The 27,446-nt window shown below is 42.1% G+C and overlaps 1 protein-coding gene across 1 annotated transcript in view; it reads right to left on the minus strand.

The window, feature by feature from the left end:
- Positions 1–26,977, minus strand: part of etnk2 (ethanolamine kinase 2) — a 67,378-nt gene extending 40,401 nt beyond the window's left edge. The window contains exons 1-3 of the mRNA XM_084316290.1: positions 26,694–26,977; positions 3,381–3,518; positions 2,316–2,437 (exon numbers count right to left, since the gene is read on the minus strand). Coding sequence (XP_084172416.1) covers positions 2,316–2,437; positions 3,381–3,518; positions 26,694–26,840 — 407 coding nt within the window. The 5' untranslated portion in view covers positions 26,841–26,977. The remainder of the gene's footprint in view (positions 1–2,315; positions 2,438–3,380; positions 3,519–26,693) is intronic.
- Between the last annotated feature and the right edge of the window lie 469 nt (positions 26,978–27,446).

A 27,446-nucleotide genomic window follows, 5' to 3' on the forward strand; every position in this document is an offset into this window, starting at 1 on the left:
CATTTTGAAAATCAGTTATTCTCAGACAAAGACATTGAGTCATGAGTATGACCTAGATTCAACTCTTTTAATCTTGTGTATTTTGGATGTATTACCACTGATCTTGTTGTTTTCTTTACCTATCTTCTTTTGATGTTAGTGAAGCTCGTTATGGTATGAAATGTGTTCTGTAAATAAAGTTTGACTGACTGATTTACCTTATTGGTAAGCTGCCTCCTTATACTACATCCTTATTGGAATGTAATTTTGAAATGTATGGAACCTGTTCTAGTGACTGGCTGGTCCTTAACACATTGCCCGCCATAGGTTATGCCCATCAATATACCCAGTCTGCCACCACTGTAAGCCTATGGAGATGTTTACCTTCTTTGCAGGGCTATAACTTTTTTAATTTTATTGCTATATTGACATTACTATGGCCCATTCAACATCGATTATCTATCGTTCAGGATGTGGGAACGTTATACTTTTTCATTCATACATTGTTGTGTTAATACCTTCTAGAATATAAGTACCGGTATGTTTTTAATCTTTTCTGCTGTAATTCCAAAAACGCTAGTTATAGGCCCAAACGCATATATAGATTATCGATTGCCGTTTCTTTCCCATACACGCTATATTAAAAAATTCAAATGTATATGATCGGTATACATTATGCTTCATCATGCGTGGAGGAAAGGGGGGGGGGTCATTTATAATTCCTTGATCATCAGTAACTGCTTTATGTAGTATGGGTGGATATATTGATCAGATTGTTTGCAAACAAGGAAATGCACAATCGGGTTGAAAATAATGTTATATTCCTCTTACCGTGGGACTGGCGGTAAAAGATCCCAATTATACGACGCCGATCGCCTAGGTCCATTTCCGGTTTGTATGGCGCAATAAACGCCGAAATCATATAGATTATTAAGTTTAGAAAGCGATCCATATGTACATAGTGTCTGTCGGGAGTCCTGTAACGAGATGTGACTGCCGGAGGAGTTTCCTCGATGGACCGATGGCACTTCCTGTTTTGCGAGTGTAACTCGCCCAACCATCCACCAGGCGGCGGTATTGAGCCGTCGTTGCAGTCACATCTGGGGTCCAGCTGCAGCACCGGGGGTGGGTGGATGAATTATGAATGCCATGGCGAAAGAATTTAATATTGATCTCAAAAACGCTGTACAGCGATCCTGGCAGATAACGCATGGCGGGCAATAACGCTGTACAGCGATATTGTCGTCCAATGTGTTAAGGTCCCCCTGAGTTTGCTCGTAACAGGGTGAATCTTTCACTATGATGCCCCTTTAGCTCATGGAATGAACTCCAACCGTCCTTAAAGCTTGAGATTCTCTCTGTTGCAGAGTATAAAACTTTGATCTCCAACCTTTGTCAATCAAGTTGTACGTGTTTTAATTTGAGTTATCCTTGCTTTTTGCCTCGTCTTGTTGTCTTCTTGTTATGATTTTATATGCATTTTTTTTGCTTATTTCTGTATGTACACTCAGTCGCCTTAAATAAAGATTTGAAATGAAAAAAAAAATTATCATGTTCATTACTTCATTCTAATGCTCCAATATCTAATTATGCACAACGCCTCGAGTCTCTTCCATTCAGATCCGTTGTGCATACTTCTGCTTGTTAGAAGCGGTGTGCTTTTTAATCTTCCATGGCATATGTAATTACGCTGGCTTTTGTTTACATGGGCATATCCTGCATCAACCGCAGCTATCATTTATTGACATTCTTTTATTTGGTCCCTGTGTCCTAGGGTGGCTTTAGTCAAACAGTCAGTTCCGTGAAAGAAGGTCATAATGTGAAGAATTAATAATAAAAGGTTTTGAATTCAGCAACGTAATCGTCCTAAAGCCCTCCTCTCTTCCTCTACCATAGGGGTTCACAACTTGTTTTTTTCCACAGGTGAAAATGTTGCTTTTGTTGTTGGTTACCGATTTATAATTAAGATAAGAAGATATTCCTATATTGATCCACTTAGGGAACTTCGGGCATCATAGCAGCAGGGGGGAGGGGGGGGGGGGGTACAGGTAATAGTAGAAAGACATACATATACAAGGAAAAAATGTGGTCTGAATATAAAAATATGAGGAAAATAAACCGTGTAAACAAAGATGCAGATGAGGGCAGAGAAGGTGTGTTTTCTAGCCAGGCCGCATGGCTTCCACAGTGACATCTATGCAGTCAGAAAGCTGTTGGCAGTGCAGTCAAAAATAATATAGATTTTTCCAAGGTAGCCTGTGATCATCCTCTCAGGGGACACCAGTTGGGATCCTGAACATTGGGCAAAGTCGCTCTACCGTATGGTTCCCTCTCACCTGAGCAAGGAAGGGTCCCTGACGTCCTGAGTCCCCAAGGCGTCTCCCTGTATGAACTCATAACAGATGCCATTCTGAAAGGTGCAGTAGAGGCGAGGGGCGCAGCCGTTAGCGTGAAGCACCTAGAATTAGAGCACACACAGAATTAGAATTAAGACATGTTTGACTTATATATATATATATATAAACAAATATTGTAGACATGGATACAAATACGTCCACCAAATGTGCTTGTTTGTGAGTTGTTGCAGAAAGCTGGACGTTGGAAGCTGTGGAGCATGGATAGTAAACGTTCAAACAGTGGTTCGTGTTTTTGCGCATTTCCAAATTGTGCCAACGTAGCGTTCATAGACTATTGATACAGACATGCCGTTCCATGAGCAGAGAGACCTGCACTACTCTCGTCCAGCTCATGGTTTATTGTACCATCATACAGCAAGGGTTCCATTGAAGTCTTATCATAAAGAAGCTCTATATGGCTTGATTGGCTTCCAGCTCATGGTTTATTGTACCATCATACAGCAAGGGTTCCATTGAAGTCTTATCATAAAGAAGCTCTATATGGCTTGATTGGCTTCCAGCTCATGGTTTATTGTACCATCATACAGTAAGGGCTCCATTGAAGTCTTATCATAAAGAAGCTCTATATGGCTTCCAGCTCATGGTTTATTGTACCATCATACAGTAAGGGCTCCATTGAAGTCTTATCATAAAGAAGCTCTATATGGCTTCCAGCTCATGGTTTATTGTACCATCATACAGTAAGGGCTCCATTGAAGTCTTATCATAAAGAAGCTCTATATGGCTTCCAGCTCATGGTTTATTGTACCATCATCATAATAATAATAATAAATTGTATTTGTATTGCACTTCACTAGGATCCCAAAGTGCTACAGGGTTAAAACAGTTAAAAAATAAAATAATTAATAAAAATAATTTGTAAATAGAACATAGTTAAAAACATAGTATAAACAGAAAATTAAAGACAACAGCACAAGAAAGAAATAATATCACATGGGAAAAAAACATATTAAGGTTAGGGTTGTTAGCTCATGGTTTTATTACCTGAAAGCTTTTGAGCTCGTTGTCTCGGTCCACAATCAGCTCCGTCTTGTTCCCGTACACCCGGACCAGGACCACGTCCTCTGGACTGTCCTCCACGTAGCAGCCCACCAGCTTATTGGTGGTCCCGTCGGTGAACAGCTGGAGAAGAGGAAGGGAGGAGGCAAGAGAAAGAGACGTGGGCACTTTAGTAGACGTTTTGGGACGACACGGTGATAAGGAGTATCAAACCCTCGACTTCGCTACAGACTAAGCAGCACGTGGCAAAAGTAACAGTGGTTCTCAATCTTTTTGGGGAATATAATTTTCAGCTGTCAATTATGATTATTTTCCATTTATCATGGGTATCTATGAAATTCTCAGCCATTAATGTTTCTATTCTTGCTCAGTTTGTTGGGTAAATGGTAAATGGACTGCAAAAGTATTTCTATTCTATTCTATTTATATAGCGCTTTTAAAATGTTCCTCACATTTGACCCATGCGCTCACTCACACATTGACATGCAAGGTGCCAACCTGTTCATCGGGAGCAGTTAGGGGTAGGGGTGGGCAATATGACGATATTAAATAAATATCGGGTACAGTTCATTAACACATTGGCGCCCGACCACGAGTTTATACGTGCTTCGAATCCATGCGTTGTGGACAGAATCACGGATAAAGCCGTGGCAAGTTGTTATTGCTTTTATTCCATTTTAATAACCTGTTCAAGGTCGCCGACCGGCACTGCAGATCTACCCTATTCTGTGAAATCAGGGGATTTATCATCAGCCAATGGACATATCGATCTACCAGATGGCGATCAATAACGGGGAAATGCTCGGGGGCATCAGCCCCGACCACGGTAAGATCCCCTTCACGTAAATTACAGCCCCATCGGACACGGTTCCGATAGCCATCCAGGCGAACGGCCTATGTGGCTAGTTATACGAACACTGTTATTGGTAATCAATAATAATAAACAACGTCCCCCGCCCCCCCCCTTTCATGCATACATGCTTTGGGACAGTCCCGATCATATGCAGTTTTAGTTATTTCTGTAGCATCTGTAAAACGGAAATGCCATTGGATATATAACGTTAGCAGCTATTAGCCATTTATCTAGCTTTCCAGAAAATATACTAGCCCAAATCCGGTATAAAGCTTATATTCACGGCGCTATAAAATGACAACCTATTGATGAATTTTCTTTTTCTTTAAGCCATTTTGAAGGGACGGTTTATGAACTCAATTGACAATGAGAATGGACAGATAGCAATACTATAAAGTATAGATTTAGCTGTATAAAAACCCACACGTTTGTTTACATTCCCCGGTCCTCTTGCCACTAATTAGACTAAGCCCAGTGGTCGCGAAAGTGTTAACGATACACTTTTTAAACATATCGTGGACATCGTGATGTTTTGCACAAAACCTCACGTCAGTTTCTAAGCCGCTGCGGCTGAGATGAGACTTACTTTGGCGCAGCACTTTCCTCTCTCCCTCACACACACACACACACTCGCCCAATTTACATCACGTACACACGCCCAGAGACAGAGAGGCGGTAACTAAGTTAGCCGCTAACTAAGCTAAGCTAACTAACGTTAGCCGCTAAACCTGGAAATGCTCACAGGGGAGTGATCCACGACACCAGTTCCATAAGGGGGGGGTGGGGGGGTTATATTGACGAGGCTTGACAGAGGTTTATATAATCATCATATTGGTGACTGTATCCATCAAAGGGTTAAATCAAGCATTTTTAAGTGCTTTAGAGGAAATGTCAAAATATAGCAATATATATATCGTGTATCGTGATATCGATATCATTTAGAGGCCATATCGCCCAGCCCTAGTTAGGGGTTCAGTAAGATGCATTCTAAAAATAGATTTCCCTAAACAATTACTCGAGCACTGCTGGAGTAATCCATGGGAGTACTGGATCGGGGAGAACATTACTTGTGCCCATCCCTATGGTATACCAGAGGACACCACCTCTGACCCACAGTAGATTCGGGTACCAAAGACCAACATTCTTGCCACCCATTTTTGTCAATATCAGTGTTCTTACTAGATAGATACTGGACAGTTCGGGTTAGGTACTGGACAGTTAGGGTTAGGTACTGGACAGTTAGGTACTGGACAGTTAGGGTTAGGTACTGGACAGTTGGGGTTAGGTACTGGACAGTTAGGGTTAGGTACTGGACAGTTAGGTACTGGACAGTTAGAGTTAGGTACTGGACAGTTCGGGTTAGGTACTGGACAGTTAGGGTTAGGTACTGGACAGTTAGGTACTGGACAGTTAGGGTTAGGTACTGGACAGTTGGGGTTAGGTACTGGACAGTTAGGGTTAGGTACTGGACAGTTAGGTACTGGACAGTTAGAGTTAGGTACTGGACAGTTAGGGTTAGGTACTGGACAGTTAGGGTTAGGTACTGGACAGTTAGGTACTGGACAGTTAGGGTTAGGTACTGGACAGTTAGGGTTAGGTACTGGACAGTTAGGTACTGGACAGTTAGGGTTAGGTACTGGACAGTTAGGTACTGGACAGTTAGGGTTAGGTACTGGACAGTTAGGGTTAGGTACTGGACAGTTAGGGTTAGGTACTGGACAGTTAGGGTTAGGTACTGGACAGTTAGGGTTAGGTACTGGACAGTTAGGTACTGGACAGTTAGGGTTAGGTACTGGACAGTTAGGGTTAGGTACTGGACAGTTAGGGTTAGGTACTGGACAGTTAGGGTTAGGTACTGGACAGTTAGGGTTAGGTACTGGACAGTTAGGTACTGGATACTGGACACAGCCGAGCAGCAGCAGAGCCCACTGAGCACGACAATAACAACATACACACTAGCCTCCCACTCAGGCATAACTGGCATTCCATACGTGGTTGACCACAAAGATGGGCACACGGCACCCTGTTATGACCGTACGTACACAAGCACACGCATGCCTTTGGTACCAACCGACTGATCCCCGCCTACGCACCAAACAATACGGCGCTAAGACCGCGATCAATACGTGGACAGACAGCGATAAGCTCCGACACGAGACCAGAGGTAAACAATCACACGTATAGACTACCTATAATGTATTGTCATCGTGCAGCACGAGTACAGACCAGAGGTAAACATTTACACGTATAGACTACCTATAATGTATTGTCATTGTGCAGCACGAGTACAGACGAGAGGTAAACGACTACCTATAATGTATTGTCATTGTGCAGCACGAGTACAGACCAGAGGTAAACATTTACACGTATAGACTACCTATAATGTATTGTCATCGTGCAGCACGAGTACAGACCAGAGGTAAACATTTACACGTATAGACTACCTATAATGTATTGTCATTGTGCAGCACGAGTACAGACGAGAGGTAAACGACTACCTATAATGTATTGTCATCGTGCAGCACGAGTACAGGCGAGAGGTAAACGACTACCTATAATGTATTGTCATCGTGCAGCACGAGTACAGGCGAGAGGTAAACGACTACCTATAATGTATTGTCATCGTGCAGCACGAGTACAGACCAGAGGTAAACGACTACCTATAATGTATTGTCATCGTGCAGCACGAGTACAGGCGAGAGGTAAACGACTACCTATAATGTATTGTCATCGTGCAGCACGAGTACAGGCGAGAGGTAAACGACTACCTATAATGTATTGTCATCGTGCAGCACGAGTACAGACCAGAGGTAAACGACTACCTATAATGTATTGTCATCGTGCAGCACGAGTACAGGCGAGAGGTAAACGACTACCTATAATGTATTGTCATTCACACGTAAAGAGGTTTGTCATCCAACCAGAGTGCAAATAACAGTAAAGTGCAATAGTAATATACAATGTACAGGTGATTAAACTGGGTATAAAATATATAAATTAGTACTACTGAGTAATAGTGCTATATATAATAATATATAAATATTTATTCTTACCGAATATATATATATATATATATATATATATATATACGGTAGGGCTGGGTGATTCTTGCTAAAATGTAAATCACGATTTCTCTCTAAGAATTGAGATCACGATTCTCTCACGATTCTTATTTCTTCAATAAAATCATTTAACCTGTTCCACCCCAGGTGAAAATCTGCATAAAATGTATACCTAGGTAAATGGAATATTGCTCCACTTCTACAAGGGCTATTTGCATATTCTTGGTATCTAGGAACATCTATGGACCTCAATGAATGTATTCTCAGTGTCAGAAATATTGTGTCTATTACTAGGCTTGCTTAAATTCTGATGAAACAAAGGAAAATATGAATTATGATTTTTCTTTTCATCTTTGACAGTGAATAAAACCATGATAATAATGACCAAACTTAAAAAACTGCCACTGAGCTCATTCAGTACCCTCTTGAGATCATGTGTACAAAAGATCTAAGGAAATTAATAAAGGGAAGATGATCAAATTGAAGGTTTTGTATATACAGTACTGAATTCTCCCATCCGGACCAATGCAATTTGAAATATTATTATAGAATATAGAATATATGCTTATACATTACCTTATTATAGCCAATTCGCACATTTATATATATATACATATAGTATCTTTCAAATGGCCGAGTTCAATTTGGATATAGTATCACCAGGCGTGCATAATAACATATACTGATATTTAATGTAATCGACTGTACTTTTTTATTTCTCCCACAGTGTAATCATTTTGTAACTAATTTCAGATCTAATTATTCCTACATGATTACAATAGTGTGGAGAAACTGACTGCGTTTCAATATTTGTCAAAAACGTTACCTTTTGTAGCTTATTATCGCGAATCATAACAATTATTGATATGATTCATTCAGAACGCTGAACTTTGAAACACCATATTGGACCACAGGAAGTGTAGAACGGAGAAATTCTGACACTGAACGATAGCCAGCGATCTCCTCTTCAAAATGGCCGCAAAAAGATTCCAATTCCCATGGTTCAACATTTCCATTTCCGCTTCCGGGTCAAAACACGAGTGGAAAATAAAAACTTAAAATGATATAAATGCACTTTTTTTTTTTTTCTTTTTTTTTAAGTCTTTTTCCCCCTCCATTTTCCTCCGATTTTCTCCCATCCCAATGTTAGTCGTATGCCAATTCCCAGTCCCTTCCTGGTCGCTGCGCACTTACCCCCCACAGTCAGATCATCTGGGAGAGTGGAGGCTACCACGTGCTTCCTCCGACACACGTCCAGCCAATCACCGCTTCTTTTCACCTGGCAGCGCGGATTCTCATCGAGAGGGCGTAGCGCAGGGCTATTCAACTGGCGGCCCGCGGGCCAGATCCGGCCCGCGGGATGATTCTGACCGGCCCGCCAAAGATTACATGATAATAAAAAAAAATAAAAAAAAATAAAAAAAATATGTTTTTTTTTAATATTTTTTTTATTTTTATTTTTACTTTTTTCTTTTCATGTCAACGTTAACACGCACAGTTTAGCCAAAAGTCACTCAATTAATGACAGATTTCATTGATAAATTGAGGGAAAACTTTGCAAGTCGATTTGATGAATTTGACATGTCCAGAGAATTGATGCATTTTGTGAGCAACCCATTTGCTAATGTAGCTGCTATTTCCACAAAAGGACAAGAGTTCCTTGCATCACTTCACATTGATGAAGGTCTCCTGCAACTTGAAATAATTGACATGCAAGCATCATCTGCTCTGAAGCAGGCACTTGAGAATGAATCCACCACAACATTTTGGATAAAGTGTATTCATGTCAAGACATTCCGCAAAATAAAAACGCTGGCAATATCTGTGCTAACAATGTTTGGCTCAACATACACCTGTGAATCCAGTTTCTCTCACATGAATGCCATTAACTCTTTCAGTGCCACGCCTGGTTTTCCATTTTACCGCTTGAATGCCACCATCCGCGCCAATGTTAACGTTAATATCGCCTAATCTATGTTTTAGATTATGGCTATGTGTCTAATCTGCCCATCGCATTATCAAAGACTATTTTCCATACAGTGCTGTGAAGGCAGATTGTTTTTTTATCGCGTCGTTGCCGTTTCAGAGCAGTTAGAAAAGCCCCCGTTTTGATATAAAAAACAGCTCATTCTGGAGCATTCTATGAAAATCGTCTTTTAGTAGAATATTCCACAACGTTGATATTCGTCGGCCTTTTTATGAATCGTTTTCAAATAAACGCTAGATGATCAATATTATACGTGCACGCACGCACATTACGGCCGCGCGCGGATAATCGCCTCGTTGATTTCCTCTCGGAGTTTTACATTGAAACCGAAAGAAGACATTTCACAAAACAGCTTATAACTTCATCAAGCTTACTCTGATTATCCTACCACTGATAACATAGAGTCCTTACCTGACATCAGATGGTATCCAACTGGTATATTCCAATTCCTGATCACCATTCGAAAAAATCGATACGTGTATGGATCCAACGCGACACAGTGGATCTCCATGATCCGCGGGGATCTGAGGCTCCAGAATGAACTCTAGTAACCCCGGCTGGATCAGTGAACTGGAAAATGTGGAGTACCGGATTTTTTTCCCCATTCATTTTCATTGAGTCCATTCCAAAATCACTTATGTCATCTGGGAGACGACAGGGGGCGCTTTTTTCCACAGTGATCACCGGCGCAGCTCGGCAATACTCGGGTAGGCTCGGGTGATGCAATAATTTTTCAGATCGCAAAAAAAAAAAATAAAAAAAAAATTCGAGAAATCTCGTGAGTGGCTAGCAACCACCTATAAAAAAACACAAGAAATCTCGTGAGTGGCACTGAAAGAGTTAAAACAAGCAACCGTGCCCCTTGACAAATGAGCATTTGCATCACTGTTTGCGGGTAGCCCTCACTTCCTATGAACCCTCTTTCTCTGCCATTGCCCAGTCAAATAAGTGCAATCGCTCTCATTAGATGTGTGTATGCAGGGGCGTAGCTGGGGGGGGGGGGGGTAGCTTAGGATGATTCCAAGGGCTGGGGGGGGGGCCCAACTTTTTTTTTTTTTTTTTTTTTTTTTTTTTTACTAGACATCACTCACGTATTATTGATGCTCTCATTGATACTATGTTTGTTTCTGAAGTGTGTGTGTGTGTGTGTGTGTGTGTGTGTGTGTGTGTGTGTGTGTGTGTGTGTGTGTGTGTGTGTATATAGAGAGAGAGGGGGGGCTTTGGTAGACTATTGCATTGGTCCATTCATTGAAGATGAACGCAATGCGACATCCTTTACTAGGCTCACCCACCAACAGTGCAGGTGCTGAACTGCTGATCCGAATGTATAGGTAAAAACCATATTATGCGTTTTCATCAATAAAAAAATTGCCAAACAAAATTCCGCTCGCGCGCTTACGCACGCTCACATTCACTGGGGGCCTACAAATAAATTCTTTCATGGGGCCCAGAATCTGGAGCTACACCCCTGTGTGTATGTAGGCTAGGCCTGTCTGCCCCCCACCCCCCTGATGTTTGAGAGTTAAGAGTGGACAATAAGTGCTAATAAGATGCTGTGATTTGCTGTTGTTGCACAGACATGAAGCACTTTTTCATAAGCTCAGCTGCACTATAAATGTGTTTTTTTGTTCAAGTGTTGATGTTAGAATGTTCAGATGCACATCATGCACTTTTTTGTTTTTTATTTTATTTTTATATTGAAATGTTGAAGAGGAGATGTTGCAGTTGTTGCACAGTCATAAATGAAGCACTTTCTGCAGGAGATGTTGCAGATGTGGCACATAAATGAAGCACTTTTTTTTGAAAAGTATACTACTTTTGCAATGTAGTTAAATAAAAGTTGTGAAAATGTGGTTGCGTGTTGTGTCAAGTGTACATATATTCATAGCACGGGGAGGCGCCGTGGCAGTCCGGCCCCTGGCCCCTTGGGTTTCTGACAATGTGGCCCCCTGAACAATTTAGTTGAATAGCCCTGGCGTAGCGTGTGGGAGGACCACACTATCCCCCTCGAGTCCTATCCGCGCTTAGCAGGCGCCCCGACCGAACTGTAGGAGTCGTTGTTTACAACGACCCGGACCCACCCCGCCAGCTTCTCCCACCCTCTAATACAGCCAATTGTATTAGTGCAGACGGCCAGCCAAGCTGGTGAAAACCCCGGAGCTGTGAGCTGGATTCGAACAGGCGAATCCAGCTCACAGCTCCGGGGCTGGTGACGAACGCAATCTCCGCTCGGCCACCTAACCGCCCTGATATAAATGCACTTTTAACCTATTGCTAAACTATTGCCAACCTAACGTTTTACATTCTACATGTATTTGTGACATAGTAGTGATAATAATACTTGAAAACGTTTGATTTTAAAAACGTTAATTTATTGCATCACTCGTAAAAATATTAATATATGATAATAATGTCAAAAGGGGTCGGTACCGTCCCCGTGGGGTGGAACAGACGTTTTTTTTTTTATAAAAGATTTAATACTTTTTTTTTTATAAAAAAAAAATCGTCATAACTTAGAAATAGATATAGATGTATATATGCTCCCTTTAATGTATACATTAATGGTGAGAATGACAACGACATCACGGTTGTCAATGGACAAGGGTCTAAGTTCTCTGTCGTTGGGTTTGACTCCATCAAAGCAGGTCTTGGCAGAGCTGCTCTGTTCTGTCCCACGCATGAGAGCCGAGGGGAGACTGTTGCTGTTGGCAGGTGTTTCCAGGTGTTTTGGAAGTGGACGGTATGTATATTACAGTGAAACTATTCCTGTCCAGGTCTTGGCAGCTAGGGTTACGGTTAGAGCCTGTGTGTGAGGTCAGGATGAACCAGGTGGCTCAGATCGTCAGGTGATTGTTTCAACAGTGCTGCCCTTTTGCTCTTTGGTTACACTGACTCACTTTGACTCTTGCCGTACTTGTTAACGTGTTGTTCTGTTTTTCCTTTGTCTATCCGTTGATTTTATTTAATTTTTCTGTTTATTTTATACTTTTCTTTGTACTTAGCTTAGCTATGTGAAGCACTTTGGTTGACAAGCGTCATGTTTAAACGTGCTATACAAATAAATTTGATTGATTGATTGATTGACTGCTCAACCTTTCCTGTTCCCATGAAGAACAACTAGGTGACGTGGCCAAAATAACATAATCACAATTATGTAGAATCACAATGTAAATGACCACAAATTGTCAAGATGCTTATTATTATTATTATTAGTAAGCTTTCATTTTCATTGGTCAATGATTATCAACATTTTCTTTATTGTTTTATAATGTTTTACGTTACTGTTCTATTTAGAAACCGTGTGTTTAATATCATCTCAGTTGCAGCGTATGCACTTTCCGTTAGTGTCCACATGGGGGCAGAGCTCGTCTTTTCGACAGTATAAAGGTTCGTCACGAACTCCTGTTTGTTCTCACGAGACTTGGAACAAAGCATGAAGTAATTAGAGAACAACGGAGCTAACATACAGCAAACTTTTGAGAGTACCATCGCTCCTACTAAAGAAATGAACACCCCTTGGTAAAGCGGAATAAGGTATGTCAAACACTAAATGTGTACATTATTATTGCTGAATATGCCCATAGATTTCTTTGTGTTGCAGAAATAAGGTACAGCACTGACTGATTTGTTTCAAATGCTAAACACTGGTTGCTGAACATGCAACGTTGTTTCTCTATTCTGTAAATGTTCTTTGTTCCAAAAGATAAATTCCTGTTTGATATTGCTAAGTTAGAATGTTTGAATAATTCATACAAGCTTTATTGTAATTTTGTGCACTATATAATTAATGGCTTATAAATGTTATTTTTATGTTTTGATTATTATAGTTTTCACGCTGCCACGAAGGTACTAAAGTGCTACAGAGCTCAATGCTCAATCCTATGCAAAAGAAGACAAATAAAAAGCATCTGTATGAAACTAAACCGCATCATTATTACTAAACCAAGCCGGGGGGGGGCGGTTACAGTGAAAACGTAACCCTGAAGAGTGAAAACGTACTCACCAATGAGGGGAAAAACAACTCTGAAGAGGACAAATCTATTCTGAAGAGGAAAAAACAAACCTAACAATTTAAAAAACCTTCACTTATGTGTGGAAACTCCTCTACGTCTGATCAATCCTGTGCCGTCTGTCATCCATTCCAGCAAGTCCACAAGTGGAACACTTGATGCTCAGCTATTTCCTGACATTTTAGATTTGTGCAACCAAACACAATGTCAGTCCATTCAGAAGAAGCTAGCAACCCCATAGAGACGGAACAGAACAGGACAGGGCACTCACAAAATAACACTAACAGAGAAAGGAAAAGAGAAGCGTGAGCTGGATAACAGGAAAACCCTTAGGCTTACCACACCTGGAAGAAGATAGCAAGGGAAAATAGAGGAAAACTGAAAACCTGCTGTCCAACAGAAGAACTTGATCAAATAAAACAAGACATTCAAACAAGTCGTGACCTAGTATGCAGTCTGTATGAGTCAATTCTACGCAACCAGGCCACAACTCCAGAGATTGCAGATAAAAATGGACGCCTGTATCCAGCTGACGACAGAGACTCAATATATATATATTTTAATGAACGACTTGAGAGTGAGAATAGCACTGAATAAAGAAGAGTACGGGTCTGTCTAGGGTCACACAAATACAGAAACGATCATCTCTGGGCTATCAAAGGAGTCAAGCAAAAGGATGGAAGGTGAACTCGCAGCTAAAGTGGAACAGGTGATGGCCATCCAAGAAATACAGGCTCAGCGAACAAGTCTCCTCAAACTAGAGGGGGAAGACGCAGCCATGCTCTGGGTAAAAGATAACTTCCCATTTATTGGCTGTTCGTTTATAATATATATTGCTTCATGCATCAGGCTTCTCGAGTAGGGTCCAGCTGCAGACCCGGAGACGATGGGCCATGTTACTGTTGACTATTTACTTCCTTATGTGACGTCACTTCAAATACGGCTACCAAGACGTTCAAAAAGCAAAAGAGTCGAGTCGAGTAGGTAGTGGTACCATGCAGTGGGAAAGCGGCATAAGAGAAGACTTCATAATGTTTCATGCAATTAAAAAGTTTATATATATATATTTAGTACACATGATTTGTGAAAGGTGATCGATACCGGTACCCAACGGTACCTTTTTTCTGTACTTTATTCTCAAAATGTAATCTGCCTACCTCAGTTGAAAAAAAAGAAATTCCAAACTTCAAATAATTTATTATCATTATTTTATTTAGAACAATTTCTTAATATATATATATATATATATATATAATATTGCAGCGAGCTTTGTCTGCATCTAGCTTTGTAAAGTGTAGCGTTTTCGGCTTGCCAGTGCCCCGACTGCTTTGTTGTTGAATCAAGTACAATCCTAAGTAAGCGCGTATTGTGCGCGTGAACGTTGACGTGAGGCACACTTCATAGGTTTCGTTTAGCGGTAAACGAAACTGCGACGTCATCGGACAAAAAAAAAAAAGTACTGACATGAGTCAGTGGGTACCCTTGATCAGCAGTATTAGAGCTCTATACTCCGACTATAGCTCTATAGTACAGGGGCGACAGTACTGACATGAGTCAGTGGGTACCCTTGATCAGCAGTATTAGAGCTCTATACTCCGACTATAGCTCTATAGTACAGGGGCGACAGTACTGACATGAGTCAGTGGGTACCCTTGATCAGCAGTATTAGAGCTCTATACTCCGACTATAGCTCTATAGTACAGGGGCGACAGTACTGACATGAGTCAGTGGGTACCCTTGATCAGCAGTATTAGAGCTCTATACTCCGACTATAGCTCTATAGTACAGGGGCGACAGTACTGACATGAGTCAGTGGGTACCCTTGATCAGCAGTATTAGAGCTCTATACTCCGACTATAGCTCTATAGTACAGGGGCGACAGTGGCTCGGGAGGTAGAGCAGTCGTCTGGCAATCCGGAGGTTCCCGGTTCGATTGCCGCTCCTCCCGGGCAGCGTGTCGATGTGTCCTTGAGCAAGACACTTAACCCCTAATTGCTCCCGATGAGCAGGTTGGCACCTTGCATGGTTGCCTCCACCGTTGGTGTGTGAATGTGTGAGTGAATGTGTGTCTGAATGGGTCAAATGTGAGGAACACATTTTAAAGCGCTTTGGATAAAAGCGCTATAAAAAAAAAAGCAGCCATCTATATCAGCACTAGTATCAGAGCTCCATTAGTATCAGCACTAGTCAAGTCAAGTCAAGTCAGTTTTATTTATATAGCACATTTCCAGGCAGCGGCAGCTGGCACCAAAGTGCTTCACAAGCAAGTTGATAAAAACAAAATAATGTGATGCAAGGTATAAGATTAAAAACATAATAAAGCAATGAAAGTAGAGATGTTCCGATACCATTTTTTCCTTTCCGATCCGATTCCGATACCTAAGCTTTGGGTATCGGCCGATACCGATACTTATCCGATACCAGTGCATACATTAAAAAAATAAAAAAATATTATATAAATTATAAAACGTTTTTTTTTTTAATACAGCTACTGTTTTATATATACTGTTTTTTTTAGTAATAACTATAAAGTAATGGTATTTATTCAACAACAGGTGATTGTATAGATTAGTATTAGTATCAGTAATTGAAAACTATCTCAATGAGTTCACCCACGGAAAGGTTGTTGGCACATTAGTTCCACACGGACATTATTCGTTGCTGCACTTGCTTCCACAAGAAGGCTCCGTTTAGTACCAGAGGCTCTGTTGTTGTGATTTTTGCACAATAAATATTCAACATTCTCTTTTGAGACTCCGCCTCAGACTCTTATCATTTGGCACTAAAATCGAAACATTGTCGCCGATATGGCTGTCCGCAACATGTCATTAATTGTGTACGCGACGTGCAATTGTGCAATGACAACGTTACCGTGAGCTAGGTTAGCTAGCATGAGCTATCGCTATATGGAAAGACTGTAACGTTACTGCCGGTGACATTGTGATTTAACTTGGAATACTCCTTTGCCAACTTGCTGTACTTTGCTTGCAGATCTGCAGTCATTATTGCTGGAGTATGAATAGCCCCAACTTTAGCCAAGGTAACGTCAAAGCTAGCTTTCGGTTAGCTGTTCAATGCTAATAACACCAGCCACCAAGCGAACTCATCAGAGCTCCCCGTCAACAGCGCTGTCGGGACAATGGCATTTTAAGAAAGTATCTGCTCTGCTGTTAATGGCAATTGACACTTTAATTCACGGTCGATTAAGCACACGTTTGTTTTATAATGCTCACCCAGCGAAGTATGAGTATATAAAGTATCTACAGAGCCCAACGTCCGCAGTGTTGTTGATAAATTACGTCATATGGTATCGGAGCGCAACATTAGAGGGTACTCGCCGATACCGATACCAGCATTTTAGGCAGTATCGGCGGCATTTCCGATACTGGTATCGGTATCGGAACAACTCTAAATGAAAGCAATAAAAACTGGTAGGACACAGTAAACAAAGAGGATAGAAGGGCCAGGGGTCTAGTGGTGATTAAGTAGGGGGGAAGGCCAAGGAGAAAAGGTAGGTTTTCAAGAGTGATTTAAAAGCCTGCGCGGTCTGGGTGGTCCGTACGCTGAGGGGGAGGCTGTTCCACAATCTAGGCGCTGCGGTGGAGAAAGCTCTGTCTCCCCTAGTCTTGAGCCTGGTTCTGGGCACCACCAATAGTATCAGAGCTCTATTAGTATCAGCACTAGTATCAGAGCTCTATTAGTATCAGCACTAGTATCAGAGCTCTATTCGTATCGGCACTAGTATCAGAGCTCTATTAGTATCAGCACTAGTATCAGAGCTCTATTAGTATCAGCACTAGTATCAGAGCTCTATTCGTATCAGCACTAGTATCAGAGCTCTATTCGTATCAGCACTAGTATCAGAGCTCTATTAGTATCAGCACTAGTATCAGAGCTCTATTAGTATCAGCACTAGTATCAGAGCTCTATTCATATCAGCACTAGTATCAGAGCTCTATTCGTATCAGCACTAGTATCAGAGCTCTATTAGTATCAGCAGTATCAGAGCTCTTAGTATCAGCAGTATCAGAGCTCTATTAGTATCAGCAGTAGTGGTGTAACATCGCAATGCATCGATCCTAAGGTGACAATTCAACTGCATAGATTTGAAAATGTTAAGAATCGATTAGAATCACAATTTTAATGTGTGCAGTGTTATGTTATTCTCATTTCCGTTACAGCCAACACAACGACATACACTACTGCATCAACGTTATGATTAACAAAGGCATTCATTTTGTGGCATTAACGTTACATATATATTACTATTGATAAATCTAGGTGTCATTAGACTAGAATATGTTAAATTAACTTACTGTCTCGGAAAAGTCTTGAGTAGAGGAATTGCGGACTTTCCGGAAGTAAAAAAGCAAATAAGCGCTTCCCGATTGGTGGTAAGAACAGCAGAGGTGGGTGCAAGCGGTGTGGCGTAATTGGCAGAATCGACTGTCAATCAATGGTGTACCTGACATGCAAACTCATAAACAATGTTTCTGTACTGGAGCGGAGGTGTACAGTATTTCAATAGGCAACCCTGAAAGGATAATTTTTCTAGAAGAGCAACACTAGCCAAAACATAAGCATTTGTATGCAGAAAAAAGGCACAAGCTAAAGTTAAGTGACTGTTACTTTTGTAGCAGTAGTTCAATGTCACTGCCTTTTTTGTTAGACCTAGTTGTTGGCTACAACCTTGCCACAGTAGGCATTAATCACTTAATACATCAAATGTCTGAAATCTCAAATCTGGCACTTTTTGGGAATAAAATATCTGAAACTTAAAGCTTGGTGTATTGTTTTTATTGACCTAGAGTCCATTCATGCTGAGTGAATCAGTTCCCCCAGCCACATTTGTGTATTCAAAATTTTTGGGGGAATTAACTGATGGAAAATGTATCGAATCGCATAGAATCGTGGTCAAATGAAGAGATTTCATGATGCATTGAATCGTTGCCTGAAGAATCGTAATCGTCGAAGTGGGGTAAAATATTTAATCAGCAGTATCAGAGCTCCATTAGTATCAGCAGTATCAGAGCGCTTATGGCAAAAGTTATGAATTGGAATGGAATGAGAATTGCACAAGAATGTCACCATCTTTATATTACTATATCAAGTATATATTAGAATATATTTTGCTATATATTGTATTGCCCATTACATACTTGCATATTTTCTTGTTGGAACTGTACATAGCCATTTCGTTATTTATATTTTATATAGTGTAATATCGCATACTGCATATCCTGTTATCTGCACACTTTGTTCGAATTGTAATAGTATTAGTCATCTTGCTGTTATTTTAGTTTATTCTATGCTTATTTAATTTTATATTATATTGGATGCTGCTACGGTCAAGGAACCACAACACAGTGAATATCATTATTTTTGGCTGTAAAAGGTACCGAATGATGTGACAATAAAAGGAATCTGAATCTGAACATATCTTTATCCATATCTTTATATCCCTTACCTACTCTTACTAGTTACGCTGTTGGCCAGTATGACTTACTACCATAGTGTCTTTGTACCTGTTTCACTGTACGTATTAATACTACAACTCTGTACATACATCTGATTAGCACTATTACTCAGTAGTACTAATTAGGGGTGGGACGATACATCGATCCAGATCGATATATCGATCTATTATCAATAATCAAATAGGATCGATGCAACGTATAAAGATCGATTCATATTGCGATACTCTTATTTTGAAAATCCTGCGATTCGTATCCGCCCTAACATCGTTCCCAGCTTTATTTATATCCGCCCGCGCCCAGTAGTGTGAAACTCTGTGTAGACATTACAGCAGAACAGCGCTAAGCTAAGCAGCTAACCGTGAGAGAACAGGAGAGAGGAGAGGGGAAGGAGAAGGGGCGGGGGCAGTCTACCTTTCTGTGGGGGACTGGGGGAGGGGCATTCTGTGTGTGTGTGTTACTGAGGATGGACAGATAATGTTGATATTTAATTTAAACATGAATACATAATAAATATAAGAAAAACTAACCAAAAACGGTGAACAGGAAGTCTATTTGTATTAAAAACAATAGATTGTTTTTCATTTAAATGTCTGGAAGAGCTAAAAAATAAAAAACGTCAATTGATATTTCCGTAGCCTTTTTTTTGTTGATCTAAATGTGACTGATTGTGTTAAATGGGCACATAATATCGTCTCATATCGATCGCAGGCACCTGAATCGAATTGTATCGTATCGTGGCAGACTTTGTGATATCGGCAAATATCGTATCGTTGTCCAAAGAATCGATATCGTATTGTATCGTGATGAAACTGGTGATTCCCACCCCTAGTACTAATTGATATGTCATACGCAGTTTAATCACCTGTACATGTGTTGTTTCAAAAATAAACTTAAAGGAGCCATAATCCGGAAGGAAATCAATATATGTCATGCATGAGTGCAGCTGCAGCCATGTTATCCAAACTTCTTGTTTACTTTATGTTTTTTTTTAAAGGTATGGTGAAATGGATTCACCTATGACCTTTTGTTTTATTTTCTATTTATTATGGATGTGATATATGACTGAATGTTTCATATTTGTATGTATATCTGAGGAAGAATAGTCATCAACACGTGGATGATGACTAATGGGGATCCTAATAAACATAAACATAAACATTGTATATTGCTGATTGATTGATTGAATTGATTGATTGATTGAAAACTTTATTAACAGATTGCAGAATGGGTACAGTACAGTACAGCTCAATACATACAATTGTTAAGGGGATGCAGACCAGAGAAAGACTTTCGTCTTGTTTACATCAGGGTCCCCCATTTTCAATTCATCGTAACATATATGACATACATGACATACAGATAGACAGTACTGCTACATCTATACATTTATGACATACCAGATTTGCAATTACAGTACTGTTTGTGAAAGAAAAAAAGAAAAAGAAAGAGTATATACATTAGACGTAGAAACTGTACATTGGATTGGGTAGGTGGGGGTGGGGGGGGACTGTACATTGGAGGTGGTTGGGTGGGTGGGGGGGGGGGGGGGGGGGGGGTTGGGTAGGAGTGGGGGGGGGGGGGGGTTGGGTAGGAGTGGGGGGGGGGGGTTGGGTAGGAGGGGTGGGTGGGGGACACTGTACAACTGTACAAACAAAACTGTACATTGGATTATTGACAAGACCATACTTGGTAATTTACTGTACATTGGAGGGGGTTGTGTTCGGACATTTACAGGGGCCAGTTTCGAGTTGCAGTCTCCCTTAGGTGTTTTTGAGAGTGTTTTTGAAAGTGGGTAGTGATTCACATTCCTTTACAGCTGTGGGTAGGGCGTTCCACATTGATGTGGCATAATTGCGAAACGTGTTTAGTCCCTTGTTTGAGCTGAAGCTGTTGCCCAATACTGTTACATTTGCACTCTGGTTGGATGCTAAACTTATTTTTGTTGTACTGTACTTGTGTTGTATGACAATACATTTTAATCTAATCTAAATGCAGGAAACTACATTTTAACCGGTGACAGCCGAAGACATCATAATCACCCACACAGATAGCCTTGCTCGCTCGATAAGGACATCCTTTCCATCTCGTGAAATAACCACCCTCTCCTCTACTCTTCTCTCACTCCTCTCCCCCAGTGCTCTGCTCTGTGTGTGTGTGTGCGTGTGTGTGAGTGTGTGTGTGTGTGTGTGTGTGTGTGTGTGTGTGTGTGTGTACAGCTGTACTGGACTATACACGTCTATGTGTTGTGACAAAAGCAGCCGGTGGGACAAAACCTATTTGGGAGGATTCCATTGAGAAAAGCCCCATTGGTCTGGATGGTGGAGAAAGAGGTAAACACAGTCACGTTGTCGGGGGTGGGGGGGGGGGGGGGGGTGGGGCTGCTCGAGGTGGGCGGGGCATGGGGGGGCCTCTCTAGAGATTAGCCAGAGGGATGTAAACATGCCACGTGCACGTTCCAACACCCCGAAGCCCACACTGACTGATGATGACGCAGCAGCGGAGGGAGAGCGGCTGATATCACTGAATTATGGTACAGGGTGGCCTGATAAAGGTTTGGCCTGATGACCATGATGAGACATGATGAGTCACCTGATCCTCTTAGCTGGAATCAATTATGCATTTCCCTTTCTGCGGCGGGACAGCGACCCAAAGCACAGCTGGCCTGACTCAACATCACACAGACACACCAGTAGAAGTCTATGGGAGTGGGTGGTGGTGATGTGGACACAGACTCAAAAGGTGTACAGGTCAGTTGGGCAAGCAGGAGCAGCATTTCCGATGTGAGCAGAGCGTGCTACATACTGTTCGTGGAGAGACAGGGGAGGTCAAGTTGTCTGGTGGTTAGAATACACCCATATTCACCCGAAAACTACCATCTACCAACTACAGACTGCCCTCACAAGTACCTCTATTTAGCTGAATCTTGCAAGAGCTCAGGGTCGATGCATCGGGCCAATAAGCCTGGGGGGATAGTGCTTGTGACTATAAAGCAATATCTTATATTATTCCTGTAAAAAGTAGTTAGTTCCCTTCCCAATAATAAAGACATTTTAACAAGTGAGGAAAACCGTGTCACATGAACTCTTTGTCTCTTTAATTGTTGACCCTCGTTCTTCTCCTATAGGCCCCTCGTCACCTCGAACTCAGGTGTGCAGAAGCTCTATGTTAACGGTTTGGGTTAGAACTCAGGTGTGCAGAAGCTCTATGTTAACGGTTTGGGTTAGAACTCAGGTGTGCAGAAGCTCTATGTTAATTAAAGGTTAGAGTTAGAACTCAGGTGTGCAGAAGCTCTATGTTAGAGTTAGAACTCAGGTGTGCAGAAGCTCTATGTTAACGGTTTGGGTTAGAACTCAGGTGTGCAGAAGCTCTATGTTAATTAAATGTTAGAGTTAGAACTCAGGTGTGCAGAATGTCTTTCTCTGGTCTGCATCCCCTTAACACATTAACTGCCACGCTTATATCCATCGATGTTTGATCTCTGCCAGCACTGTAAGTCTATGGGGATGTTCACCTTCTTTGCAGGGCTATAACTTTTTAAATTGTATTGCTAAATTGACATTACTATGGCCCATTCAACATCGATTATCTATCGTTCAGGATGTAGGAACGTTTTACTTTTTCATTCACACGAAAATACCGTCTAGAGTATAAATATGTTTTTATCGTTTTCTGCAGTATTTCCTAGAACGTGAGATATAGACATAAATGCATATATTAGATTATCAAATGCTGTTTGATACCGATGCACGCTATATTAAAAATGTCAACTGTACATGGTCCTAAACGTTATGACTGATCATGCGCGGGTGAACGGAGGGGGGGGGGGGGGGGGTCGTTTATAATTCCGTGATCGACGTTAAATTATTTATGTAGTATGGGTGATATATAGATCAGAGCAGTTTGTATCGATAATGATAAACACTCACGCTGAAACTCACGGCATCCTCCTCTTAGCGTTGGGCGATGATACTGGAGCAAACAGATCCCAGTTATGTGATGGGGATCGAGGCGATCTATTTCCGGTTTGTATAATACGAATACACGCCCAAACCATGTTGTTTATTGAGTTATGGCAACGATCCATATCCACGGTGTGTGTGTATTGAGTCCCGCGACGATATACGAGTGGCCGGACGGAATAGGGAGACGCACCGGGATCACAAGAGATCCACTTCCGGTTGCAACTCGCCGATCAGCCACCCGGTGGCAGTATTGAAGCGTTGCAGAGTTGTGCTGGCTCAGACAGCATCAGACCAGCCTCCGTGATGGAAATATGAAATATGATCAGAATAACGTCGTACGCCGTGATCTGGCAGAATTCGCATGAACTTGAAACACGTCGTAAGCCGTTTCCGGCGGAGAAAGGGTTAACAATTGTGTGTATTGAGCCGTACTATATTGTACCCATTCTGCAATCTGTTAAATAATTCATTCTGTTATTTTTTCTTGATACACTTTTTCTCCCCATTTTTCTATTTGTCTCCCATCCTATCCCGTATTTCCAATTTCTCCCCTCCCCTGTCTTGAACGTTGCTAGACTATGCCTCCCACTAGTCGGCTGTAGTGAGGATAGAAGCCTTGCATCACGTGTCCCCTCCGGTACACGAGGAGGCAGCCTGTTGCATCTTTTCACCGCAGCAGCTGGAACTCTGTGGCGAGGAGTAACGCGCGGGAGGCTCACGCTGCCCCCGCTACTTCCTGTTTCCGCCGCACCCGCGTCACCCAACCGACCTGTAGGAGTCGCTGTCCACAACGTCCAATCCCCACCCACCCTCTAACACTGCCAATTGTGTTAGTATGACGGCCGGCCAAGCCGGTAGCAACGCAGAGAGCTGGGCTCGATACCAGCATCTCCTGCGTTAGTGGCGAGCGCCTTGCCCACTGTGCCACTCAGCCGCCCCATTCATTCTATGTTAAAGGTTTGAGGCAAGCCTAGCCTCTGTCAACAAAACTGAAGTATGCTAATGGTGGTGGTAGGGTAGCTACCATTGGCTAATATTGTAGGCTATTTTCTCAACTAAACAAGCAACTACAAAGGAAACTATAAAAGGAGGAAGGGTCATGGGTGGCTACGTGGTGTAGTGGGCAAGGCGCTCGCCACGAATGCGGAGACGCTGAGCCCAGCGCTCCACATTGCTTTCAGTTTAGCTGGTCGTCCGTACTAATACACATTGGCCGTATTAGGGGGTGGGAAACTGATGGGTGGGGATCGGGCGTTGTGGACAGCGACTCCTACAGGTCGGTTGGTGCGCCTGCGCAGTAGAATCAGGAAGTGTCGGGGGCAGCGTGAGCCTCCGACGTGTTACTCCTCGCCACTGAGAGATCGAGCTGCGCAGGTGAAAAGATGCAACTGCTGTTACCTCAAGTACCGGAGGGGACTTGTGCTATGTATGACTTAGTCCACATTGCAGCCGGCTTGTGGGAGGCAAGAAACAGCGTTCGTGACAGGGGAGGGTTGAATTGGATGATACGAAATTGGGATGGGAGAAAAATATAGAAAAATGGGAGAAAAAGTGGATAAAAAGAAAAGGAGGAAGGGTCATCATGTCAGAATACCAGCGCTCTATGTTCTGCTTGGTGCCAGAGTTTGGTGCCAGTTCTATTGAAGCCTGTATTAAAATTCTAAACAAGCTATCCGAGGAAATAATACATCATCAACCAATATATAAAACGGTAGCTAGTTAGTTAACAATGAAACAAACCGCAGATGATTCTGACACCCGAGGTAATAACCTGTTTAAATAACCCCATTCAGCTCAATTTTACAATGTTACAGTGATGTGATGACCCTTCCTTCTTTTATAGTTTCCTTGGCTACAACTGGGAAGTGAATAACTAAGCAGAGAGACATACATTATAGAAAAGAAGCAACCAACTGACAAGTCAAGGGAGAGCAATCTATATCTTATTTGTTTCAACCAGCCAGAGAAACAGTGTCTTTTGGCTCTGTACTAGAGCTGGCTAACGTAACATCCATCAAGTTTATCAATGGAGCTCTGAGCAGCACGTCACTGCCAGCTGGCCACTGCTGTTGACCAAGATGCCGGCGTGACTGGATGGTTGCTCATGTTCCTGCGAATAATAAGTGTACCAAACTAATGTTACCGTTACACATAGTATACACTGTTCGAACAATGAACTGTATATATATGTATGTACTGTATATATATTCTCTCCCCACCGTATGTAATTTTTTTCCTATGGGTAACAGTACTGTATATTTGCATATTGTATATGTCACAAATGTAACAGTACTATATAACCTGTATGTCCCTATGCCATAAAGGTCATGATGTCATGTATGTCGTGTATGTGATAAATGTCACGATGAATTGAAAATGGGGGACCCTGATGTAAACAAGACGAAAGTCTTTCTCTGGTCTGCATTCCCTTAACAATTGTGTGTATTGAGCCGTACTGTATTGTACCCATTCTGCAATCTGTTAAATAAAGTTTTCATTCATTCAACTCAGAGAGCACATTTCTATATTGTCACGAGTCGTTGGCAAAATGGGAGGGTTCAATGGTAAGCATTAGTGTCCAGTTAGGGCTCCAGTATGCAAGCATGTAACGGCAACCATTCAAATAGAATAATGTCCATTCAAACTATAATAACGTTGTCTGGCATTATCATGCATTTGGAACGGTCTAATCAACTAAACCTAGCTACGAATAGGAGAGTTGGGCCTAAATAATTAGTAGTTAGCATGATCAAACGTCTGAATTTAGAAATGTAAACAACAACGTTCTCATTCTATGATTCTGAACAATAGATGCTATTTCTAATCTGCCAGCTGTTCTATATTGCCAACAAGATTGTCTACATTCCATTCGTACACATACATCTGAAATAAGCAAGGAAAGTGCTTGAAAATGTTTATCTTCCAAGTTTAATTTCAACAAGTTCAAGTGCAACTACATAATGAACCATAATAATAAAAATTATGATGATAATCATACACTTAGTTGTTAGCTTCAAAATGGTACCAAATATGAGGTACTTTGAAATACCCAGTAACTAGTAATCTATCACAAACCAATGCAAGTTCATGGATTTCCTAAATGGACCAGAGGATCCCAGAGCGTTAATGAATGTTAGCTAGCTTAGTTACTAGTAACACAGGGCCTTCTGCCGTCAGCTAGCTAACCGTTCAAGTGTGTCTTCTTGGTGATGATGATGCTACAGAGATGGATGTCAGAATTAGCCCGGCAGCAGCACGGACAGGCTAACGGTACCTTGGTTACTAACCATAAGACGGTACCTTGGTTAACCATAACGGTACATTGGGCTAACCATAACCCTAACAGTACCATGGATAACCATAGCCCTCTCCTAGCCCCTTTCGTGACTGTGATGCACCGAGTGAATCCAGTCACTTGCTCCTCAATAGGAAACCAACCTATGTTGACCACGAAGGACTGGTTCTGACCCGAACCGTTCGTTATACAAGTATCACAGAGACATTTCAAAGGTACTCACAGTTGCACGGGGGTTTCGGACAGAGATACGGCATGGATTGAAAACTCCGCGTTGCTAATAAACATTTTAAATATGTCTTATAAACTGGTCAAAACGGCGTTATCTCCGGCGTCGGCTGCCTGGTGCGCATGCGCTGTGATCACAGCGCATGCGCATCATGCACCCAACGCCGGAAATAGCGCAGCGTTATAGCAGTTTATAAAGAAATATTTAAAATGTTTATTAGCAACGCGGAGCTTTCAAACCATCGCGTATCTCTGTCCGAAACCCTCGTGCAACTGTGAGTACCTTTGGAATGTCTCTGTGATACTTGTATAACGAACGGTTCGGGTCAGAACCAGTCCTTCGTGGGCAACATAGGTTGGTTTCCTATTGAGGAGCAAGTGACTGTGGCGCTATGGGTGGCTAACCCGAACCCCGTCCCGGTACCTTGGTCTTGACGCGCTCCGGGCTCCACGCCGGCCGCAGTTCCTTGATCAGCTGCATCGCTCCGTCCGTCACGTTATGTTCGTCCACGAAAATGGGGATTTTGGGGATGAACGGCGAGCCGACAGGTACATGTATTTCTGTCTCCATGGTACTGTCTTTATCTTCCTCTGTGTCTTCTTCTTCTTCTTATTGTAATATAACTGGACACGGTGCGCATGTAACGGAGCTGCTCTAGAGAGAGAAAAGCCTGATTAGGCAGCAGGGTGGTGAACTAACTGTAGCTGCCGCTCCTCCTCCTGTCTGTCTGTGTGTTTTCTCTCCGAGGAGCCGGTGGACGGTTTCCTCTTACTTGGCCCCGCCCTCCTGGAATCATCCGATTGTCCTTTGGCGGAGTAGGGTATATCTGCAGAGCCACAGAGCCCAACGTCTGGGCGGGGCTTCGTGGCGTGGACGTGGCTTGGGGCGGGGCTTCGTGGCGTGGACGTGGCTTGTGGCATGGACATGGCTTTGCACTACTGCGCATGCGGATGGGGGGGGGGGGGGGGGGGGCGAGTACCGGATCGCGTACACAACCGAACACGCCCCCCCCCATGGTTTTCCGAGTTTGTCCGAGTGGATTGATTGATTGAAAACTTTATTAACATATTGCAGAATGGGTACAATAATACAGTACGGCTCAATACACACAATTGTTAAGGGGATGCTGCAGACCAGAGAAAGACTTTCGTCTTGTTTACATCAGGGCCAACCATT

The sequence above is a fragment of the Notolepis coatsorum genome (assembly GCF_963971535.1).
Source record: "Notolepis coatsorum genome assembly, chromosome: 6".
Classification (NCBI taxonomy): Eukaryota; Metazoa; Chordata; class Actinopteri; order Aulopiformes; family Paralepididae; genus Notolepis; species Notolepis coatsorum.